General features: G+C 33.5%; 1 protein-coding gene across 5 annotated transcripts in view; it reads left to right on the top strand.

Annotated features, from left to right (window-relative positions):
* Positions 1-5,978: 5,978 nt before the first annotated feature.
* Positions 5,979-18,232, top strand: part of LOC136035626 (DNA-(apurinic or apyrimidinic site) endonuclease 2-like) — a 46,822-nt gene continuing 34,568 nt past the window's right edge. For 3 of the 5 annotated variants that reach the window (XM_065717519.1, XM_065717520.1, XM_065717516.1), the window contains exons 1-3: positions 5,979-6,056; positions 8,973-9,116; positions 12,875-12,958. In XM_065717519.1, coding sequence (XP_065573591.1) covers positions 9,005-9,116; positions 12,875-12,958 — 196 coding nt within the window. In that variant the 5' untranslated portion in view covers positions 5,979-6,056; positions 8,973-9,004. Of the gene's footprint in view, positions 6,070-6,151; positions 6,278-8,972; positions 9,117-12,874; positions 12,959-18,232 lie in introns of those variants that run through there. The other 2 variants (XM_065717518.1, XM_065717517.1) reach the window with 2 other exon arrangements.

Here is an 18,232-nt window from a genome sequence, read left to right as displayed (position 1 = left end):
GGATTTTTTATACCAATAGATACGTCAAAAGAATCGGATTTTCATTCTGATTTTAAATATATAAACTTCACCCATCAAAAGTTACGAGCCTGAAAAAATTTGCATTATTTTCAAAAAACGGTGGAAACACCCCCTAAACGTCATAGAATCTTAATGAAAATCACACCGTCAGATTCAGCGTATCAGAGAACATTACTGTAGAGGTTTCAAGCTCCTACGTGTAAAAATGTGGAATTTGGTATCTTTTGCCAGAAGGAAGATCACGGATGCGTTTTTTTTTCCAGGAGTCATTTTATCGACACATTGGTCCTAGAGTGTCGCGTGAGGGCTCATCCTAACGGATATTAATAATTCTAGTACATTTTTTAAGTGACTAAAAAACTAGAGGGCAACTATGCCCCCTCCCACGCTCTTTTTTTCCAAAAGTCACCAGATCAAAATTTCGATATAGCCAGTTTGTCCAGCATAGTCGAAAAATCTAATAGCTATGTCTTTGAGGACGACTTAATCCCCCCACAGTCTCTGGGGGAAGGGCTGCAAGTTGTCAACTTTGTCCATTGTTTACGTATAGTATTGTTTATTGGGAAGTATACAGACGTTTTGAGAGGGATTTTTTCAGGTGGTGGGGGTGCAGAGGGAAGGGGTTACGTGAGAGCATCTTTTAATGGAGGAATCTATCATGTAGAAACAGAATTTCCATGAAGGGGGGGGGGGGGCTGGATTTTCCAGCATTATTTAAAAAAGCAATGAGAAGTTCAATAAGAAAAACAAGGTTTTTCAAGTGAAAGTAAGAAGCAACATTAAGAATTAAATGAACAGAAATTATTGCGTATGTGAAGAGGCTCCTCCTCAGTACCTCCATTCTTTATGCTAAAGTATTTTCAGTAATTTAAAAAGAGCTATTTATTCTAATTAAATTGCCTTTGTGATTCAGGGGTAATTCTTAAAGAATTGGAACCAAATTTGAACTTTAATGTAAAGAGTGAGGTATTGACGAGGGGGTAAACCCCCTCATATACGTAATAAAATATACGAATAAAGAAGTTCGTTACGTAAGTTAAATCGTAAGTTACGTATATTTATTACTAATAAAAACTTTCTTGAATAAAATTAAAAGTTTTAGTGGCCTTTAAAGCAACCAAACGAATGAAAGGGGAAACTAGGCCCCCTCTCCTGTCCCCTTTTTTCTCAAAATCGTTCGATCAAAATTTTGAGAGAGCCATTTAGCCAAAAAAGCAAAAATTACTATGCAAAAGTTTTTTCAATTATTCGTGCACGATGAGCCACAATCAAAACCTGCATTAATTTAAAAACTTTCAGAAATTAAATAAAAAAAAAATGATTTTTTAACTAAAATTAAGAAGTGACCTTAAAACTTAAAACGAACAGAAATTATTACATATATTTGGGGGTTCGTCTCCTGCTTAATACCAAAGGAGCTATTTATTGTCATTAAACGGCCTTTGTGATTCAGGGGTCATTCTTAAAGAATTGGAGCCAAATTTGAACTTTAGTGTAAAAAGCGAAGTATTGACGAGGGGGTCAATCCCCTCATATACGTAATAGAGTATACGAATAAAGAAGCTCGTTACGTAAGTTAATTTGTAAATTACGTGTATTTATTACTAATAAGAACGTTCGTAAATAAAATTAAAAGTTCTAGCAGCCTTTAAAGTAACCAAAAAAACTAGAGGGCAACTAGGCCCACTCTTCCATCCCTTTTTCTCTCAAAATCGTCCGATCAAAACTTTGAGAAAGCCATTTAGCCAAATGAAGCAAAAATTACTATGCAAAAGTCATTTTAATTATTCATGCACGATGAGCCACAATAAAAACCTGCATTAATTAAAAACTTTCAGAAATTAAATTCAAAAAATATTTTTTTAAGTGAAAGTAAGGAGTGACCTTAAACTTTAAACTAACAGAAATTATTCCGTATATGAAAGTGGATATCCCCTCATCAACGCCACATTCTTGGCGCTAAAGTTTTGCTCTTTTTCACAGTTCTGCGTTTTATAACAATAAAAACTTTAGCGCAAAGAGCGGGGCTTTGTGGAGGGTACATCCCCTTTCATATGCAGAATAATTTTTGTTCGTTTTAACATCTACACAGAAACTGATTTCAAGGATCAAAAGATTGGGCCTGTAATCTCTTAAAATTCCTGTTAGATTGGGAACTTTTTCCATTAAAATAGGAATTTAGACCTGGAAAAACCATGTGGACCTAGATTAGCAAAGTAGCGTATCTGCATTCTCTCTGGATCAGCTTGAGGGATTAAGCTGACATTTTGAAGGGAGGCTAGAGTGCCTCTTGATGCTCAAATTCTGCCGAGGGTGCAGGAACTGACACAAATCAAAAACGATAACTGACAATTGAGTTAAAACTTTGAGAGTGTTTAGGGATGGAGGGAAAAGGGAACATGGTATTTATTACTTAGGAGCAGGGATGTGGATTAGGGAAAAAAAAAATATAGTTTCCGATCTGTATTGGGTTTTTTTCAAATGAGCTGGGAATTGGCAATGATACGTTTTTTTGTCAGGAGTACTTCTATACAAAAAGTAAATTTGAAAATTAATTGGGCTGCATCAGCTTGTGTCAACAAAAAACTTAAAAAAAATATCAATTTTTTTTATGTCCGTTTTTGTTACGTTTTTACAAGTCGGAACATTTCGTGGGGGGGGGGGGGGGTCGAAACGTCTACCTCACGGGATACAGCCTTGCTAAATCTGTTATTTCTTCGATCACTTAGAAAACTAGAAGCCATATATGCTGTCCCAAACGAGCAAATTAAAAAAACATTAAATTTTTAAGAAAATAGATTGTATTAATTCTAAAGCCCCAAAATGGACCGAACATGACTTTTTTCTGCGTGAAGCATCCTGAGTATATAGATTTAACGAAGGGAAGTTTATAAAAGATAGTAAGTTTGGGCTTTTTTTTTTTTTTTTTTTTTTTTAACATTGATCCGTTTTAAAACTTCAGGTAGTGACAAAATCTAAATTAAATTTCAGTTTTCAATTTTGAGTCTAAATTTCCGTCTGAAGTTTTAAAACAGATCAATGGGAAAAATGAAAGATTCTTCCAAAACTCATTATCTTTGGTAAATTTCCCTTGGTCGAATCTACCCTGGAAGCTTCACTCCAGTCGGTGAAAAAGTAATGTTTAGCCCATTTTGGGGGTTTCAAGAATCAACATAATCCATTTTCTTCAAAATATCATTTTTCCTCTTTAGCTAATTTAGATCAGCATTCATGCCAAGTAAACTTCTAGCTGATATAAGAAAAAAAGATTCAAGCTTGTTTTGGGTGTTAAAAATCTATAAAAAAAACTTTTTTTCCATTGATTTGTCTTCATTATGGCCACCTTATCTTTTTCTCTACTCCTTACAGGTCTAATCTCATGTGAGTAGGTCAAACTTGTTCGCCAGTTTCAATTGTCAAATACGACCAACATATACAATCAATTTTCAAAATATTTGTGCTTTACTTATGTCCTGTCTAAACACCTTATAAGCTGCAAACCTATCAGAAACAAAAAAAGTTACTTCCATTCTTGAGCATCACAAACAAACACAGCCCAAAAAGTTTCAAATTTGCTGTCTGTATTGGGGGCCACCTACCAATAAATTTATGAATGTTATTTTGCATCTGATTTGAGAAACAAAATGCAATAGGGATCGGAAAAATGTATTCCCCCCTTCCATACCCCTGTCTTAAAATAAAATCATGAAGTCCTGCAGATATATCATTTGGATAGCCTGAATTCATATTTTCCTTTGATTTGCTGCAGTGTCCACACCCTTGTCAGAATTTGAACTCAACACGTGGCCTAGCCTCCCCTTAATATTTCAGCTTTATGCCTCAAGGTGATACTGAGATAATGCAGATACACTATTTTGATAACCTGGGTGCATATAGTTTTCTTAGATCTAAATTATATACCAATAGAAATATATTCTAGTCAAACAGGGACTCTTAGCAAGAAAAATTTAAAACGATTAGTGGGTCAATCTTTCTCCCACTTCTGAATACACGATTTCCAAAGACATTCCAATAATATTGGCGATACAATGTTTTATCACATGACCACACATAATACGTTTTAATTTACCAAGGAACTTAAACATGGATTGAAAGAGGTCCCATAAACTCATAGTCGAAAAAATATTTAGCTGTATTTAATAAAAATGCGAGTTCCACTTGTTCCAATAACACTCTAAAAGTTCGAACCTGATGGTTGCCTCCGTCTTCCCCCTCAATACTCCCTGACACTTTAACTCGACCTTCATAGCGATTCCTTAGATAATACCTATGTTTAAAAAAATACTACTTAAGTAATTTTTAGAAACCTTGCCCCAGGATCTGTGGGAGCCATATTGTCACCGACAGCACATTTACTAAGCTTATCAGCCAATTTAAACAAAATGGCTTTTAAAGTAGCTCTACCCTTTCCACTAATCCTTAATTCAATGTCTATTATCCCTCCCCGTAGCATTACCACGTTAATATCCTCAGCCGTTTATAAGATATTTCAGATACTTTGTTCTAACATCCTGACAGCACATTGGATTTTTTTTTATCCCACTACTTAGTCGTGCCCAAATTACAAGCGTATGGTCACTAATTTCTCTCGGCCTATTCTCTCTCTCAACGTTCTGTTACAGTACTCAAGAATTGGGACTTAATTCCCCAAAAGGTTCACAAGCTATTGCACACATGTTACTTCGAGGACCTGGATGTATAGATAGTCTTTCAATTTACCCCGTTTAACTAAACCCTCGTGCAACTGAACCCCCGGGCAGCTGAGCCTCATTTAACTGCACCCTCGTGCAACTCAACCCCCATACTTAGTTTTTTTTTTTAGTATTCTACAGATATTAGGCAATAGCATGGTTTAAAACACAAGTTAAGATCTTAACACGTCCTATCTTCTTGTAATTGTTTGTTTCATAGAGTCATAAAATAAATGCCTGTAATGATCATCATAGGCAGCACAGTAGCGTCCTGGCTAAGTAAAGAGCAGAGTGTGCACAATGTATTATTTGTTGTTTTGTTTTTTTCGACCAAGGCATTTCGGATAAAAGAAGTTGTTGTACAAACTTTCAAATAAGTTCATTAGATTGGAAATTGAAAGTGCTTGTGTCCTTTTTGAGAATCAAAAGTGTTCTCCACTCTTATTTCTTTTCCCAGGCATATCCAATCAAAATTTTAGGATTACCGTTTTGTTTAACATAGTTGAAAGATCCAGTAAATATGTCTTCTGGATTGTCACCCCTCCAAAGCCCACGAGGCAAGGGTCATAAGTTATGCTAGTGACCCATTGTCAATACAGAAATTTTTTTGTGGAAGAGATGGTCATTTAAAATTAGGAAGGGGGCTCATTTAATTGGAAGTAGGAAGTTCTAGTGCTCTTTTTAAGTCAAAAGCAGTCGGAAGGCAACTAGCCCCCCCAATATCTGGTCAAAATATTAAGATACTTAATTTGTTCAAAATAGTTCAGAGACCAAACGACTGTGCCTTTTGAGTGACGAAATCCCCCAGAGCCTCATGGCAAGGTCTGTAAGTTATGCAAGCCGCCCATTGTTAACATACAAGGTTCTTATGTAAAGGAGTAGTCGTGAAATATTTGGAGAGGCTCATTCGATTTAAAATAAAAGTTCTAGTTGCCCTTGAAAAGGATTTCATTCTTCTGTGTCCAACGTTACAACATACGAAATGTAGGTTACTTTTGTCACTTTAAACTATTTTAATCTGGCTCATAAAAAACGAATTAAAAGGCCCAAATAGAAAAATATATTAATCCAACAAAAGAGTCCTAAGGACAGGAAGATAATAGTTTAGTTTGCCTGTTTTTGGAAAGGAAAACTTCAGTGGCGATTCTAAGGATTTCTAGGTCTCCAACATTTGCAAATTTAGCACAATTCAACATATACATTTTGTACTATGCTTAGGACTTGCGAAAAGTCCAAACATATTTTTGTTATGGCAACAAGAACAATTTCCGCAAAAAAATTTAAAAAGATATCCTATGATATGTTTTTTCAATGATTTAGACGGTGAAGTGAATTCGTAATCTAGATTTTTATTTTTTAAGTGTATGAACGGAAAGAGATTGCAGGTGTACCTGTAGGCTGTAAATTTGTACCAGCTCATGAACTGGGTCATTTTGTATAGGCCTATATTTGACATTTTTCTGAAAATGCACTACACCCCCCCTTATGGTCTCTTATTTGGTCCTAGCCTGTGTATAATTCAAGGAAATAGTATAGAACATTTGGTAAATATTTGATTAATATAAGGCTTACCCAAGAAGTAGGCTACCTTTAGAATTAGAATTTCTCCTGAATCCAAGTATAATATTTGTTTGCTTTGGAAATGAAATTTACCTCCTTCTCCCCTAATTTGCAAACATATATACTGAATTGTATATTTGCAATGCATTTCCCTTTATTTTGGTAAACTGTTAAATTACTTCAAAGAAAAGATTGACCTAGCCTACAGAAAACTCATTGCATTGCATAGACTAAATGCAACTTAGGTATATTTTGCACCTAAGGGGGAGTGGGTAAGGCTTATGTCAGGGTAAAGACAGTGACAGATACAGGTGGGGGTACAGAGGGTTTATGCTCCCCCCTAAAGTAGTGGCAGATTTGGGGTTGGGACTGCTTGCTTGGCTGGGACAAATACAATTTTTTTGTAATTGGTTTTTAGTAGTTGAGCTATTAAAAGTTTTTAATTGTTAACTTTTTCTTTCAGAAACAAGTTTAAAACAAACTTTCAGTTACTTTCTGGGTCTCTGTTAGATTTTAGCCTACTGATAATGTATACTGCCCAAAATTATTGAATGAAATGTAAATTTATCAAGAAAATCTGTCTGTATTATAGCAAAAACCAACTGGCAAGCTAAAATCTTCATTTTGTAATAACAAGGAGGAGAAATTTAAAATCCCAACTTTTTTTTAGCCTGTCAAAAAGATATTACAGGATTGTGCAGAAGGGTTGAATAACAATATTTTAACTTCTTTTTGCTGTTGAGAACTTGTTTTTGAGTCTTGCTATGGCACAGGGATGGAAATATTGATATCATTACTTTTTTGGCTGTCATAAAATTTGGGTTAGCTATTTTTTTGCAAAGTGGTGTGGCTTTTATAACATTGTTATTTTTAAGGCAATTAGTATAATAGAAAGTAAATGTATAAAAAGTGCAAGTACATTATCAATTTATATTTTGGATTTCACTTGGCAAATAGTGGCCACTTTATAGCTTATTTTCATCTAACTAAAACTCTGTATGTTATTGCTCATCACCTCCTCTGTTTATCCTAAAACATTGAAATAAAAGCCAAACTCATTAGAAATACCTGATCTTTATAAAGGTTCATATAAGTATGTACTTAAAACTAAGTATATGAGTCAAAATACTTTTCAGTTTTGACCAACAAAGTTTTGTTTGTAGTAATTTTGTCAGTTTAAATTTAATTAAAGTATTCATTATAATTTTTATTTTTTTGAGATTTATTATCTGTCTATGGCAGTTTTCATTATCTTTATGTTTGATATGTTTATTTATTTTAATGTCTGTTTTTTGGGGTTATATATATTCTTTGATAATAATTTCTGGCTGTATTAAGTTAGATTTATTATGGGACCCTATTTGTGCTTCCTAGGTTTGTCATGGCTCTTTATTTTTCTTTGAAAGATTTATTTTTCTGTAATTAAAAAACTTGATAACTAGAAAGTATCTGATGTACTTAATGGGATGCTTTAATAAGAAGAAAAAGCAGGAAAATAAAAAAGGCATGAATAAATTGAAAGTGAAAGAAAAAGCTGATACTTAGAAAGCTTCTCTTGTCCAAATAGACCTATCATGAATGAAAAACTCCTTTGAAGATCTTTTTTCCTGTGTCTTTGTGGAATTAAAACATTCCATCCATTTTGAATTATGTAAATTAAGATTACAGCTGATATGTTGATTTATCCTTAAAATTGCAGTAAAGACAAAAATTGAATGCTCATATGTTCAAATTTTAGAGAAACATAAAATAATACTACCATGGTGTAGCGGTTACCATGTCTGCCTAACATACAGCAGAATCTTTTTTCGAATAAAAAATATTATAAAAGAAAAAGTCCACAGGATAATCTAAGAAGTCAAACATTGAACACAAACACTAACAAAAAAAAAAAAAAAAAAAAAAAAAAAAAAAAAAAAAAAAAAAAAAAAAAAAAATTGAGAAAGAGCTCTCGCATTTTAGTGATTGTTTTTTAACTTTGTCTCTTTAAATTGTCTTGTTGAATGTAATGTGTATATTTTTTCTCAATTCTGCACTGGTGGAAGTAGAGGGTAAAATTGCCCCACCCCTATGCATATAAGGATCTAAATAAAGTACTGAAGAGCAATAAACTAACAATATTCATTGAGCCCCCTCCTCACTCTATCTTATTTTAAATCTGTGTACAGTTGTTTCTTTTTTCCTTTTTGTATAATACAATTTTGTCAATTGCAAAAGCACATAAATGTAGCAATTTCTTTTGAAATGGGCCCTTAAACAGCTCTCTATGATGTTGTGTTGCTTTGCCTTCAGTGGAGAAAAAAACACGAAAGGACACATCAGTACTAACCATGCAAAAAAGTGATTTTACATGTTGATTAATCCAAGTGACTGTAAGTTTCCTGTATAGGGTTTTGCCTTTGATGATCCAAATTTTGTACTTTTTGTTTTGGTCCAAAACCATTTGTTTAGGGGTTTTTAAAATTCTCTTAATTTCGTTTTCAAAATAATATTTTACTGTTAAGACTAGTTTAGATAACAATTCCATTCCTGAATCAGCTAGAAATACTAATTTTTCTCACTTGCCAATTTATAACACATTTTTTAATTTCTGGTTAGGCCTACTATAGGCCATGGTTCATCCTTTACTAGGTTGCACATATTTTTCTTAGCTTGATATAGTTTTTTTTCTCATTTCAGCTTTGATTACTCTTTGTTAGTATTCTCAACAAATGTTTTCTGTTGTTACTTGGAACATTAATGGGATTAGATCAAATAAGAATTATAATACAGAGCTGAGGAAACCTTATGACATAGTCTGCTTTCAGGAAACCAAAATAACAAGTGAGTACCCCATCCTAAAAAAAAATTAATTTAAAAAGAATCTGGAGTAGTTATTTCAGGTACTGTAAGTTTCTCCTTTTCATTCCTAGTTGAACATGTAACTGGATTATAATTGGTATACCTTATATAACATTGAAGTTTGAAAAGCTACACAGGGAGCTCTCAGGTAGGCTACTGCTTTTGATGGGCTTTCTCCACATAATCAACTTGTAAAATTTTTCTATAGTTATCTTTCATTGACTTCTTTTTTTGGTGAATTTCATTTCTTGTTTGTATTTAATTTTTTTTTATTTCTCTCTAGTTCTCTTTTTGTGTGTGTTTTTATTTAATGCAAAAAAAATTCTATAGTCATTAGTTTTATTTTTTGTATGTTTTTCATTTTTGTGTGTATTTCATTGTTTTTACTCCACATTTTAATATTTTTATTGTGTTTTTGTGGATAAGAAATAAATTATTATTATTATTATTACTAGGCTATTTTGAAAATATTAATGTGTGTTGTACAGGTATTTTTAATTTGTCCTGTTTTTGGGAGAGGGAAATGTGAAAGAAGAGCATAAACTTATAATAGGACACAACAACAGTTTTCTTGCAAAACAGTTCTTCTTTTCAAAATCCAGAGTAACAGTTATAGGGTTGAATTCCTCCTGGTAAAACTATGCAGTTGCCCATGGTCTTTTTGGTCCTAAAAGCTAATTTCCTGAAATAATTTGAAGGAATATAGTGAGTCTGGACAAGAATTGGCTTTTTATTTTATATAATTTACATACTATTTTGCACAATTTTTTTTACTTTGCTTCATCAAATTTTATGGGGATACATGATTGGAAAGTGGAAACACTTTCTGTATTGTCATTAAAATTAGTAGTTGATGAAAATGACAGTGTGTAACTAATTAATATGATTTTGTTTGGGTTCCTTGCTTTGCCTAATTATGTCAAGTAGTCTTTGAGCATAAATTTAATCCTTTCTTTTGAAAAATCACGAATACCTAATTAGAAACATTGTTTGCCCATTGGACCCATTTTGAGCCTGTTTACACAGAACACATGATTTTCTAAAATTTTCAAGATTATGTAGCTTCATAATCTTGAAATTACATTATATAGTTTCAAGAGAATTACCACATTTTTGCCAGTGTTGCCTTGTTTAAATGTGAAAATAAAAAAGCAATTCCAATCAACTAAATTTGATGAAGCTTCTTGGGCTAAGTAACCTTATTATGCTTATAAGAATTTTTGTTTTTTCGTTTTAGCATAAATAAATGAAAATAAAATAATAAAGTAATTTTTTGGAAACCAAGAAGCAACTACACTTTACAACTACACCTATTTAGTCCCATATGTTTTAGATGATTTTTCACTCATGTTTCATTTTATTTTTGGCTCCAAATTCTACCAAAAGCTGCATAACTATGTATTAAGGTTTGTTTTTGTTGAAACTGGTTTCATGGAAGGTTTTGCTGGGAGGTTTCGCGGGTTTTATGGAATTCCTGATCTTTTCTAGACAAATGGTTTTATAAGTTCCTGCTTAACCAACTCAAACAATCAAATTGCATTTTCACAATCCTTTGTACTTTAAGTGTTAAAAAATGTAAAGATAAATTGATAGATATATTAAATAACTAACAAAATCATCAGAATGTATCTGTTCTACAGGAAATTTAATATTTATCCCTCCTCCCTCCGCACCAAATCTTAATAGCTCCAAGTTTGATCCTTTCACAATTCATAACTGACCCTGACTTGGTCCAACTGAATATGCTTGCCCCCAATCATGAGGATTGCAGAATATTTACACCTATTGATGGTGTTCTGGAAATCCAAGCACCTGTAACAAAAACGCAAGTATATAAGCACATATAAAAAGTAGGCATATTACTTAAATATTTGACATAGCACAATGGTAAGGACAGCTGCAAGCAAGCAAGACAATGTTCTTTATCTTCTTTCCTTCAGTAGGTTTTGATGTTGAGCCACTTTGACTCCTTCGCATGTCTACTGTAGTTCTTTGTGTGCCTGGTTGGCTACTAGTTGAGTGAGTTGATCTGAAGATGACACTGCAAATGATGTTCTAGCATCATTGGGTTGGATAGTTACCTTTCCTGCAGATGTGGCTGCGTGAAGAGATGGCGTCTGGGATACTATTGGGCTTGTAGGTGTGCAGCAAGGTTTTCAATCCAGGTGGAGATGATGGTGAATGTTCCTGTTAATCCAGTCGTTTTGGAGGTAAACGAAAAATAGATCTTAGTTTTTGGCTCATGGGCAACTGAGCTGGGGAAGCCAGTTCATCAGCTGGTATTTTTTGGTACTCTAGCATTGCCAGATATGGATATATGATTGGTGTTTATGGCTTTAGCTATGATTTGTTTTGCAGCTTAGAATAACTTTCCATTGAATCCATTATATTTGAGATAATTGAGGCTGGATGTTTTTTGGTCAACGCTCCATGTCTATGAAGTCTTTTGACGTATTTAATAAAAACTGAGGCCCATTGCTAGACATAAGGAACGTTGTTTTATGTCATATGTGGCAAAAAGAGCCTTTGGTCTTGTTATTGCTTGCTGGGAGTTGCTTGTAGTAAGCTATAAGCTTACCCTGATTCCTTGTCTCTGATCCTTACATCTCCTACTCCTACATGATTTCTGCATAAAAACTGAGGCCCATTGCCAGACATAAGGGACTTTGATATGCCATATGTGGCAAAAAGAGCTTTTACTCTTGTTATTGCTTGCTGGGAATTGCTTGTAGTAAGCTATAAGCTTGCCCTGATTCCTTATATCTGACCCTTTCATCTGATTCCTAGCAGTGTGATTTCAATAACTGCCAAGTTCTCTCCTGTATATCTTGTAAGTACATTTCTGGTTGGTTGTAATTGAAGTTTCTGAAACATGAAATTATAATTGCTTGCTGGAAACGTATTTGTTTCTGCTCCTATATCAGCTATACTGAATATTAAGCTGAGATTCTGATTGACCATTCAGATACTGAAGAAACTGACGCTTATTTCTTAGAGATCCTGCTCTTATTTCTCATTCAAGCATTTTTCCCTTTATCTTGTAAAAAAAGGAAACGATCACAAATGAGGTTTTTAAGGCCAAACGAGACTGAATGATCAAACAAAGTCAATATTTCGAGAGCACAACCGCCTCTCTTCTTCAGCGGGAAACAAAATAATATATTTGAGAAAAATGTCGAAGAAAAAATCAACAAAAGAAACGTAGAAAGTCAATTTGAAAAACAAAACAAAAAACCCCGAAAATTAAGAGATGAACAAAATTCGATTAAGGCCCAAAAACTATATGAAATGAAACCAAATTCTTGGTTTCAATCCTTGGCTTTGTTTGTTTATTCAGTGTTCTCGTTTGGCCCTAAAACCACATTTTTTGATCATATCTTTTTTTTACATTATGGAAGGCCAGTGTACTTCAAGAAATCATGGTTCCTTTATCTATGGTTTATAATTTGCTTCTATGTCCCTAAAAAATTTTTTTTTCAACTTAATTACATACCAGGGGAAAGCTTAAAGGCCAATTAATTGAGGAAATTTGGTGAGTTTGGAAATTACTTACAAGATGATTAGGGAAAGTGACATTAGTTAAGTCTGTTCTTGTAGATACAACATGATCTGAATAAGATCCGTTTGTATCTTTTATATGCAAAGTGGTTAATGGATACTGTGTGTTTTTTTTTCTTATGGTCGATTTTGGTAATTGTCAAAAGCAAGTGGAGGACTTATTTTTTCTTTTTCTTATTCAGGAGATATGCTGACAGAATCAATAGCCCTCGTTGATGACTTCTCATCTTATTTTGCCTTTTCGAGGAAACGGACTGGCTACTCAGGTAAAATTTAGTTCTGTAACTATGAAAGCTGTGTATTTGTTGCGCCAGTCTGTGAACAGATTGAGATATGAGACACTTAAAGAATCTTAAAGACACTTAATAGTATTAAAACCTTAAAAACAGTTAATAATCTTAAAGACACTATGAGACGCTAAAAATCTTAAAATATGTTTACTGTGGTGACAATTACTTTTTGGTTACATTAAAGTTGCATTGCGGTTACATTTTGGTTACATTACGCTGACCAAAATGGAAACTTCATATTGATATTTCAAATAGTTCAAGCAGTGTTCAGGTGATCAAGGTCAGTTATCATTTAACGCATTAGTCGATGATGTCCTAGAAGTTTACTCAAGACAGGATCAAACAGTTCGTGGTAATGAACTGTTGTAAGGAACAAACCGGATTAATAGTAAACGAAACTCTAAAAAACCGAAAAACATCAAAAGAATCGGATTTTTGTGCTAATTTTTAAAATATAAGTTTCGTCATTTAATCTTACCCGTCAAAAGTTACGAGCCGGAGAAAATTTTGCCTTATTTTTGAAAAAGGGATAACACCTCCTAAAAGTCATAGAATCTTATGACAATCGAACCATCAGATTCAGCGTATCAGAAAATTCTATTGTAGAGGCTCAAGCTCATATCTGCAAAAATGCGGAATTTTGTAATTTTTGCCTGAAGAAAGATCACGGGTGAGTATTTATTTTTTTTTGTTTTGTTTTTTGTTTTCAGGGATGACTGTATTGATTCAGTGGTCCTAGAATGTCGCGAGAGGGCTCATTCTAACGGGAATTAAATGCTCTAGTGCTCTTTTTAAGTGACCAAAAAATTGGAGGGCAACTAGGCCTCCTCCCACGCTCATTTTTCCCAACGTCACCGGATCAAGATTTTGAGATAGCCATTTTGTTGAGCAAAGTCGAAAATCTAATAAATATATCTTTGAGGATGACCTAATCCCCCACAGTCCCCGGGGATAGGGCTGCAAGTTATGAACTTTGTCCATTATTTACATATAGTATTACATATATTATTACATATACATATAGTTATTGGGAAGTATATGGACGTTTTCAGGGAGGATTTTGTATGGTGGGGTTGGGGGGTCATTTGTTACGTGAGAATATTTTTCCATGGGGGAAGAGAATTTTCATGAAGGGGGCCCTGGATTTTGCAGCATTATTTAAAAAAACAATGAGAAATAAAAAAACAAAAAAACAAACAGTTTTTTCAATAGAAACTAAGGATCAACATTAAAACTTAAAACAAACTAAATACCTTGCTCTGCGCTAAAGTATTTTTTAATAATTTTAAAAGAGCTATTTATTCTAATTAAAGGGCCTTTATGTTTCCCGGGTCATTATTATAGAATTGGAACAAATTCTGAACTTTAGTATAAAGAGGGATGTATTGACAAAGGGGCAACCCCCCCCCCATATATGATATACTCATGGGGTATATGATATACCCCATGATATGATATACGAGAGTTAATTTGTAAGTTACGCATATTTATTACTAATGAAAACGTTCGTAAATAAATTAAGAATTCTAGTAGACTTTTTCAGTAGCCAAAAAATTGGAGGGCAGCTAGGCCCCCTCCCCCGCCTCGTTTTTCCTCAAAATCTTCCTATCAAAACTTCTGAAAAAGCCATATAGCCAAAAAAGGTAAAATTAATATGCAAATTTCATTTTAGTTATTCGCGTACAGTAAGCTAAAACCAAAACCTGCATTAATTTAAAAACGTTCAGAAATTAAATAAAGAAAACAGGTTTTTTTGAAATAAAAGTAAGGAGTGACATTAAAGCTTAAAACGAACAGAAATTATTCCGTATATGAAAGGGACTCTCCCCTGCTCAACGCCTCGCTGTTTACGACAAAGTTTGACTCTTTTTCACAACTCTACTTTTTAAAACAATAAAAAAGTTTAGCGAAAGAGCGGGGCCTTGAGGAGGGGACAGTCCCTTTCATATACGGAATAATTTCTGCTCGTTTTAAGAAGTTTTAATGTCGCTCCTTACTTTCAGTTAAAAAAAAACTTTTTTTTTCAGGTAGCCAACCCTTATATAATAAACAGATAAATGATAAATTCTAATGTAATATAAGATATAAAATACAAATAAATAATGTACATATATATATATATATATATATATCTATATATATAAAAATAAGTTGTCTGTCTGTGGATGTGTGGATGGATGTGTGGATGGATGTGTCAGGTGACGTCACCTGAAAAAACTGGATTAGGTGACGTCAAAACTGAAAAAACTAAAAAAAGGCAAAAACTACAAAAAAAACTAAAAACTAATAAAAAAAATAAAAAAGCTAAAAAACTAAAAAAACTATAAAGGTAAAAACCAATAAAAAACTAAAAAAAAAACTGAAAAAACTAAAAAAAGGCAAAAACTACAAAAAAAAACTAAAAACTAATAAAAAAAGTAAAAAAGCTAAAAAACTAAAAAAACTAAAAAAACTAAAAAAAGGTAAAAAACTAAAAAAAATAAAAAATAAAAAAAAACTAAAAAAAAGGAAAAAACTGAAAAATAAGCTAAAATAAAGGTAAAAACCAATAAAAAACTAAAAAAAAAAGGAAAAAACTAATAAATGACGACACTCAAAGAGAAAGCGACCAGGACAAAAAACTAAAAAAAAAGGCAAAAACTACAAAAAAACTAAAAACTAATAAAAAAAATAAAAAAGCTAAAAAACTAAAAAAACTAAAAAAAGGTAAAAAACTAAAAAAACTAAAAACTAAAAAAAAACTAAAAAAGGTAAAAACTAAAAGAACTAAAAAAGAAAAAAATAAATGACGACACTCAAAGAGAAAGCGACCAGGACAAAAGGAATGTTCGATTAGCAATCAACAAAGCACCGGGACACAGGGAGTATAAATGACGACCAGGACACAAGTAAAAAAAAAAATTAACAAAACTAAAAAGAAGGTAAAAACTACAAAAAAACTAAAAAGAAAAAAAAACTAAAAACTAATAAAAAAACTAAAAAATCTAAAAATCTAAATAAACTAAAAAAGAAAAAAAAAGGAAAAAAATAAAGGAGAAAAACAAAACTAAAAAACGAATGTATATACAGACCGGTACACCGGGATACAAATGACGACCGGGACACAGGGAATATAAATAACGACCGGGACACAGGGACACAACTACAACGGGGACACCGGGGGAAACAGGGGGATATAAATGACGACCGGGACAAAAAAACTAAAAAGAAATAAAAACTAAAAACTAATAAAAAAAACTAAAAAATCTAAAAATCTAAATAAGCTAAAAAAGAAAAAAAAAGGAAAAAAATAAAGGAGAAAAACAAAACTAAAAAACGAATGTATATACAGACCGGGACACCGGGATACAAATGATGACCGGGACCCGGGACACAGGGAATATAAATGACGACCGGGACACAGGGACACAACTACAACGGGGACACCGGGGGAAACAGGGGGATAACCTGACAATCTATTTATATGCAAAGACAATGGGACAGCAAAGAATGTTGTATATTCGCAAGTTTTACGTAGTTAAAACCATATATATATATATATATCTATATTCACAGGTGGGACATAGGGACACAACTACAATGGCGCGTAACTATTATGGCGCGTAACGACTTACGCGCGCGGGGGGGCTTGGGGGGGGCGCGAAGCGCCCCCACCAACTAGGTGTTGGGGTGGCGCGAAGCGCCACCCCAACAGCTAGTATATATATATATATATATATATATATATATATATATATATATATATATATATATACATTGTATATTTGTATTTGATATCTTATATTACATTATAATTTATCTTTTATCTGTTTATTATAAAAAATCTGTACTCGATCTCCTTTTCGTATGCTGACCAATGGTCTGCGCTGTGCAGGTACCGATCTCGTTATTCAATGCCTCTGTCCAGGAGTGCAATACGTGGTTGAGTTTAAATCATCGGACACCTCCTGTGTTTTCTCCCCAGATTTCTCCCGGGTACCCATTTAGAGCTGGGTCGACTCTGGCTGAGCTTACAGGATCACACCACTGACTCTCGTTCCAAACCAAATTATCAAAGACATCCGGACTTCTCAAAAGCTGGAGAAGGAAAAATAATCTCTGGAGGTGTTATAAATGCGCTAAACTTTCAACGAGTGCTATTCGTCTTTGTCAATTCAAGATTTACCGGAATATATATAATTCCTTGTGTAGGAAAGCCAAATCTCTCTATTATCTAAATAATTTTGCTGCGTGTAATAAGGATATTCGTAAAACTTGGAAGGTAATAAATTATGTGCTTAAACCTGGTTCTCAATATAGCTCTTTACCTATGAGTCTGGTCATTGGTGATGAGACTGTAGAGGGTGAGCTTAATGTCCAAGAAGCATTTACTTCATTTTTCGCTAGTATTGGTAATAATATCGCTTCCACAGCTACTTTATCTCGGTCTAAGTCGGACTTTAGATCTTACCTCGGGCCGTTTTGTGTTAAGTCTATGTTTCTAGAGCCAGTAACAGAAATTGAAATTACTAAAATTGTTAATGGCTTGAAAGACTCATCTTCATCTGGGCCAGATTCTATTCCTACTAAGGTAGTTAAATCTATTCTTCCTTCAATAGTTGTGCCTCTTACAAAACTTGTTAATCTTTCATTTAAATATGGGGTTTTTCCAGATCCTCTCAAGCGTGCCTGGATTATTGTTCTGTATAAAGGTGGACCAAGAAATGATCCAGCAAATTATCGACCAATTTCAATTTTATCAGTATTTAGTAAAATCTTCGAAAAGGCTATGCTTTCTCGTCTGCTTAAATTTCTAAAATCTAAAGAGTTTCTTAATGATTTTCAATTTGGTTTCCGAATGAAGCACTCCACTGAGCATGTCTGTATGACCCTTTTGAATTTTATACATTCTGAATTGGATTCGGGATTAATTCCGGCTGCTATATTCCTGGATATTCGCAAGGCATTCGATTCCTTAACCCATGAAATTCTTCTATCGAAGATGTTTCATTTTGGTATTAGGGGTAATGTATTTTCTTGGTTTCAATCTTATTTGAATGATAGGTTAATTTCTGTCAATCCACAATTTAATTTCTGTCAATCACAAGTGAATTTTGGCGTCCCCCAGGGATCAGTTTTAGGGCCAGTGCTATTTTTGATTTATATAAATGATCTTTTTTACGCCCTTGCCCATAGTGCCAGCTATAGTTCGCCATCTTCTGATGTCCTTGTTTGTTTTGCTGATGATAGCACACTCGGCACTTCGGGGAA

Source organism: Artemia franciscana, chromosome 14 (genome assembly GCF_032884065.1).
Source record: "Artemia franciscana chromosome 14, ASM3288406v1, whole genome shotgun sequence".
In the NCBI taxonomy this organism is placed as follows: Eukaryota; Metazoa; Arthropoda; class Branchiopoda; order Anostraca; family Artemiidae; genus Artemia; species Artemia franciscana.
Note: the sequence above shows the minus strand (reverse complement) of the source record. Positions and strands in the feature narration are given on the sequence as shown.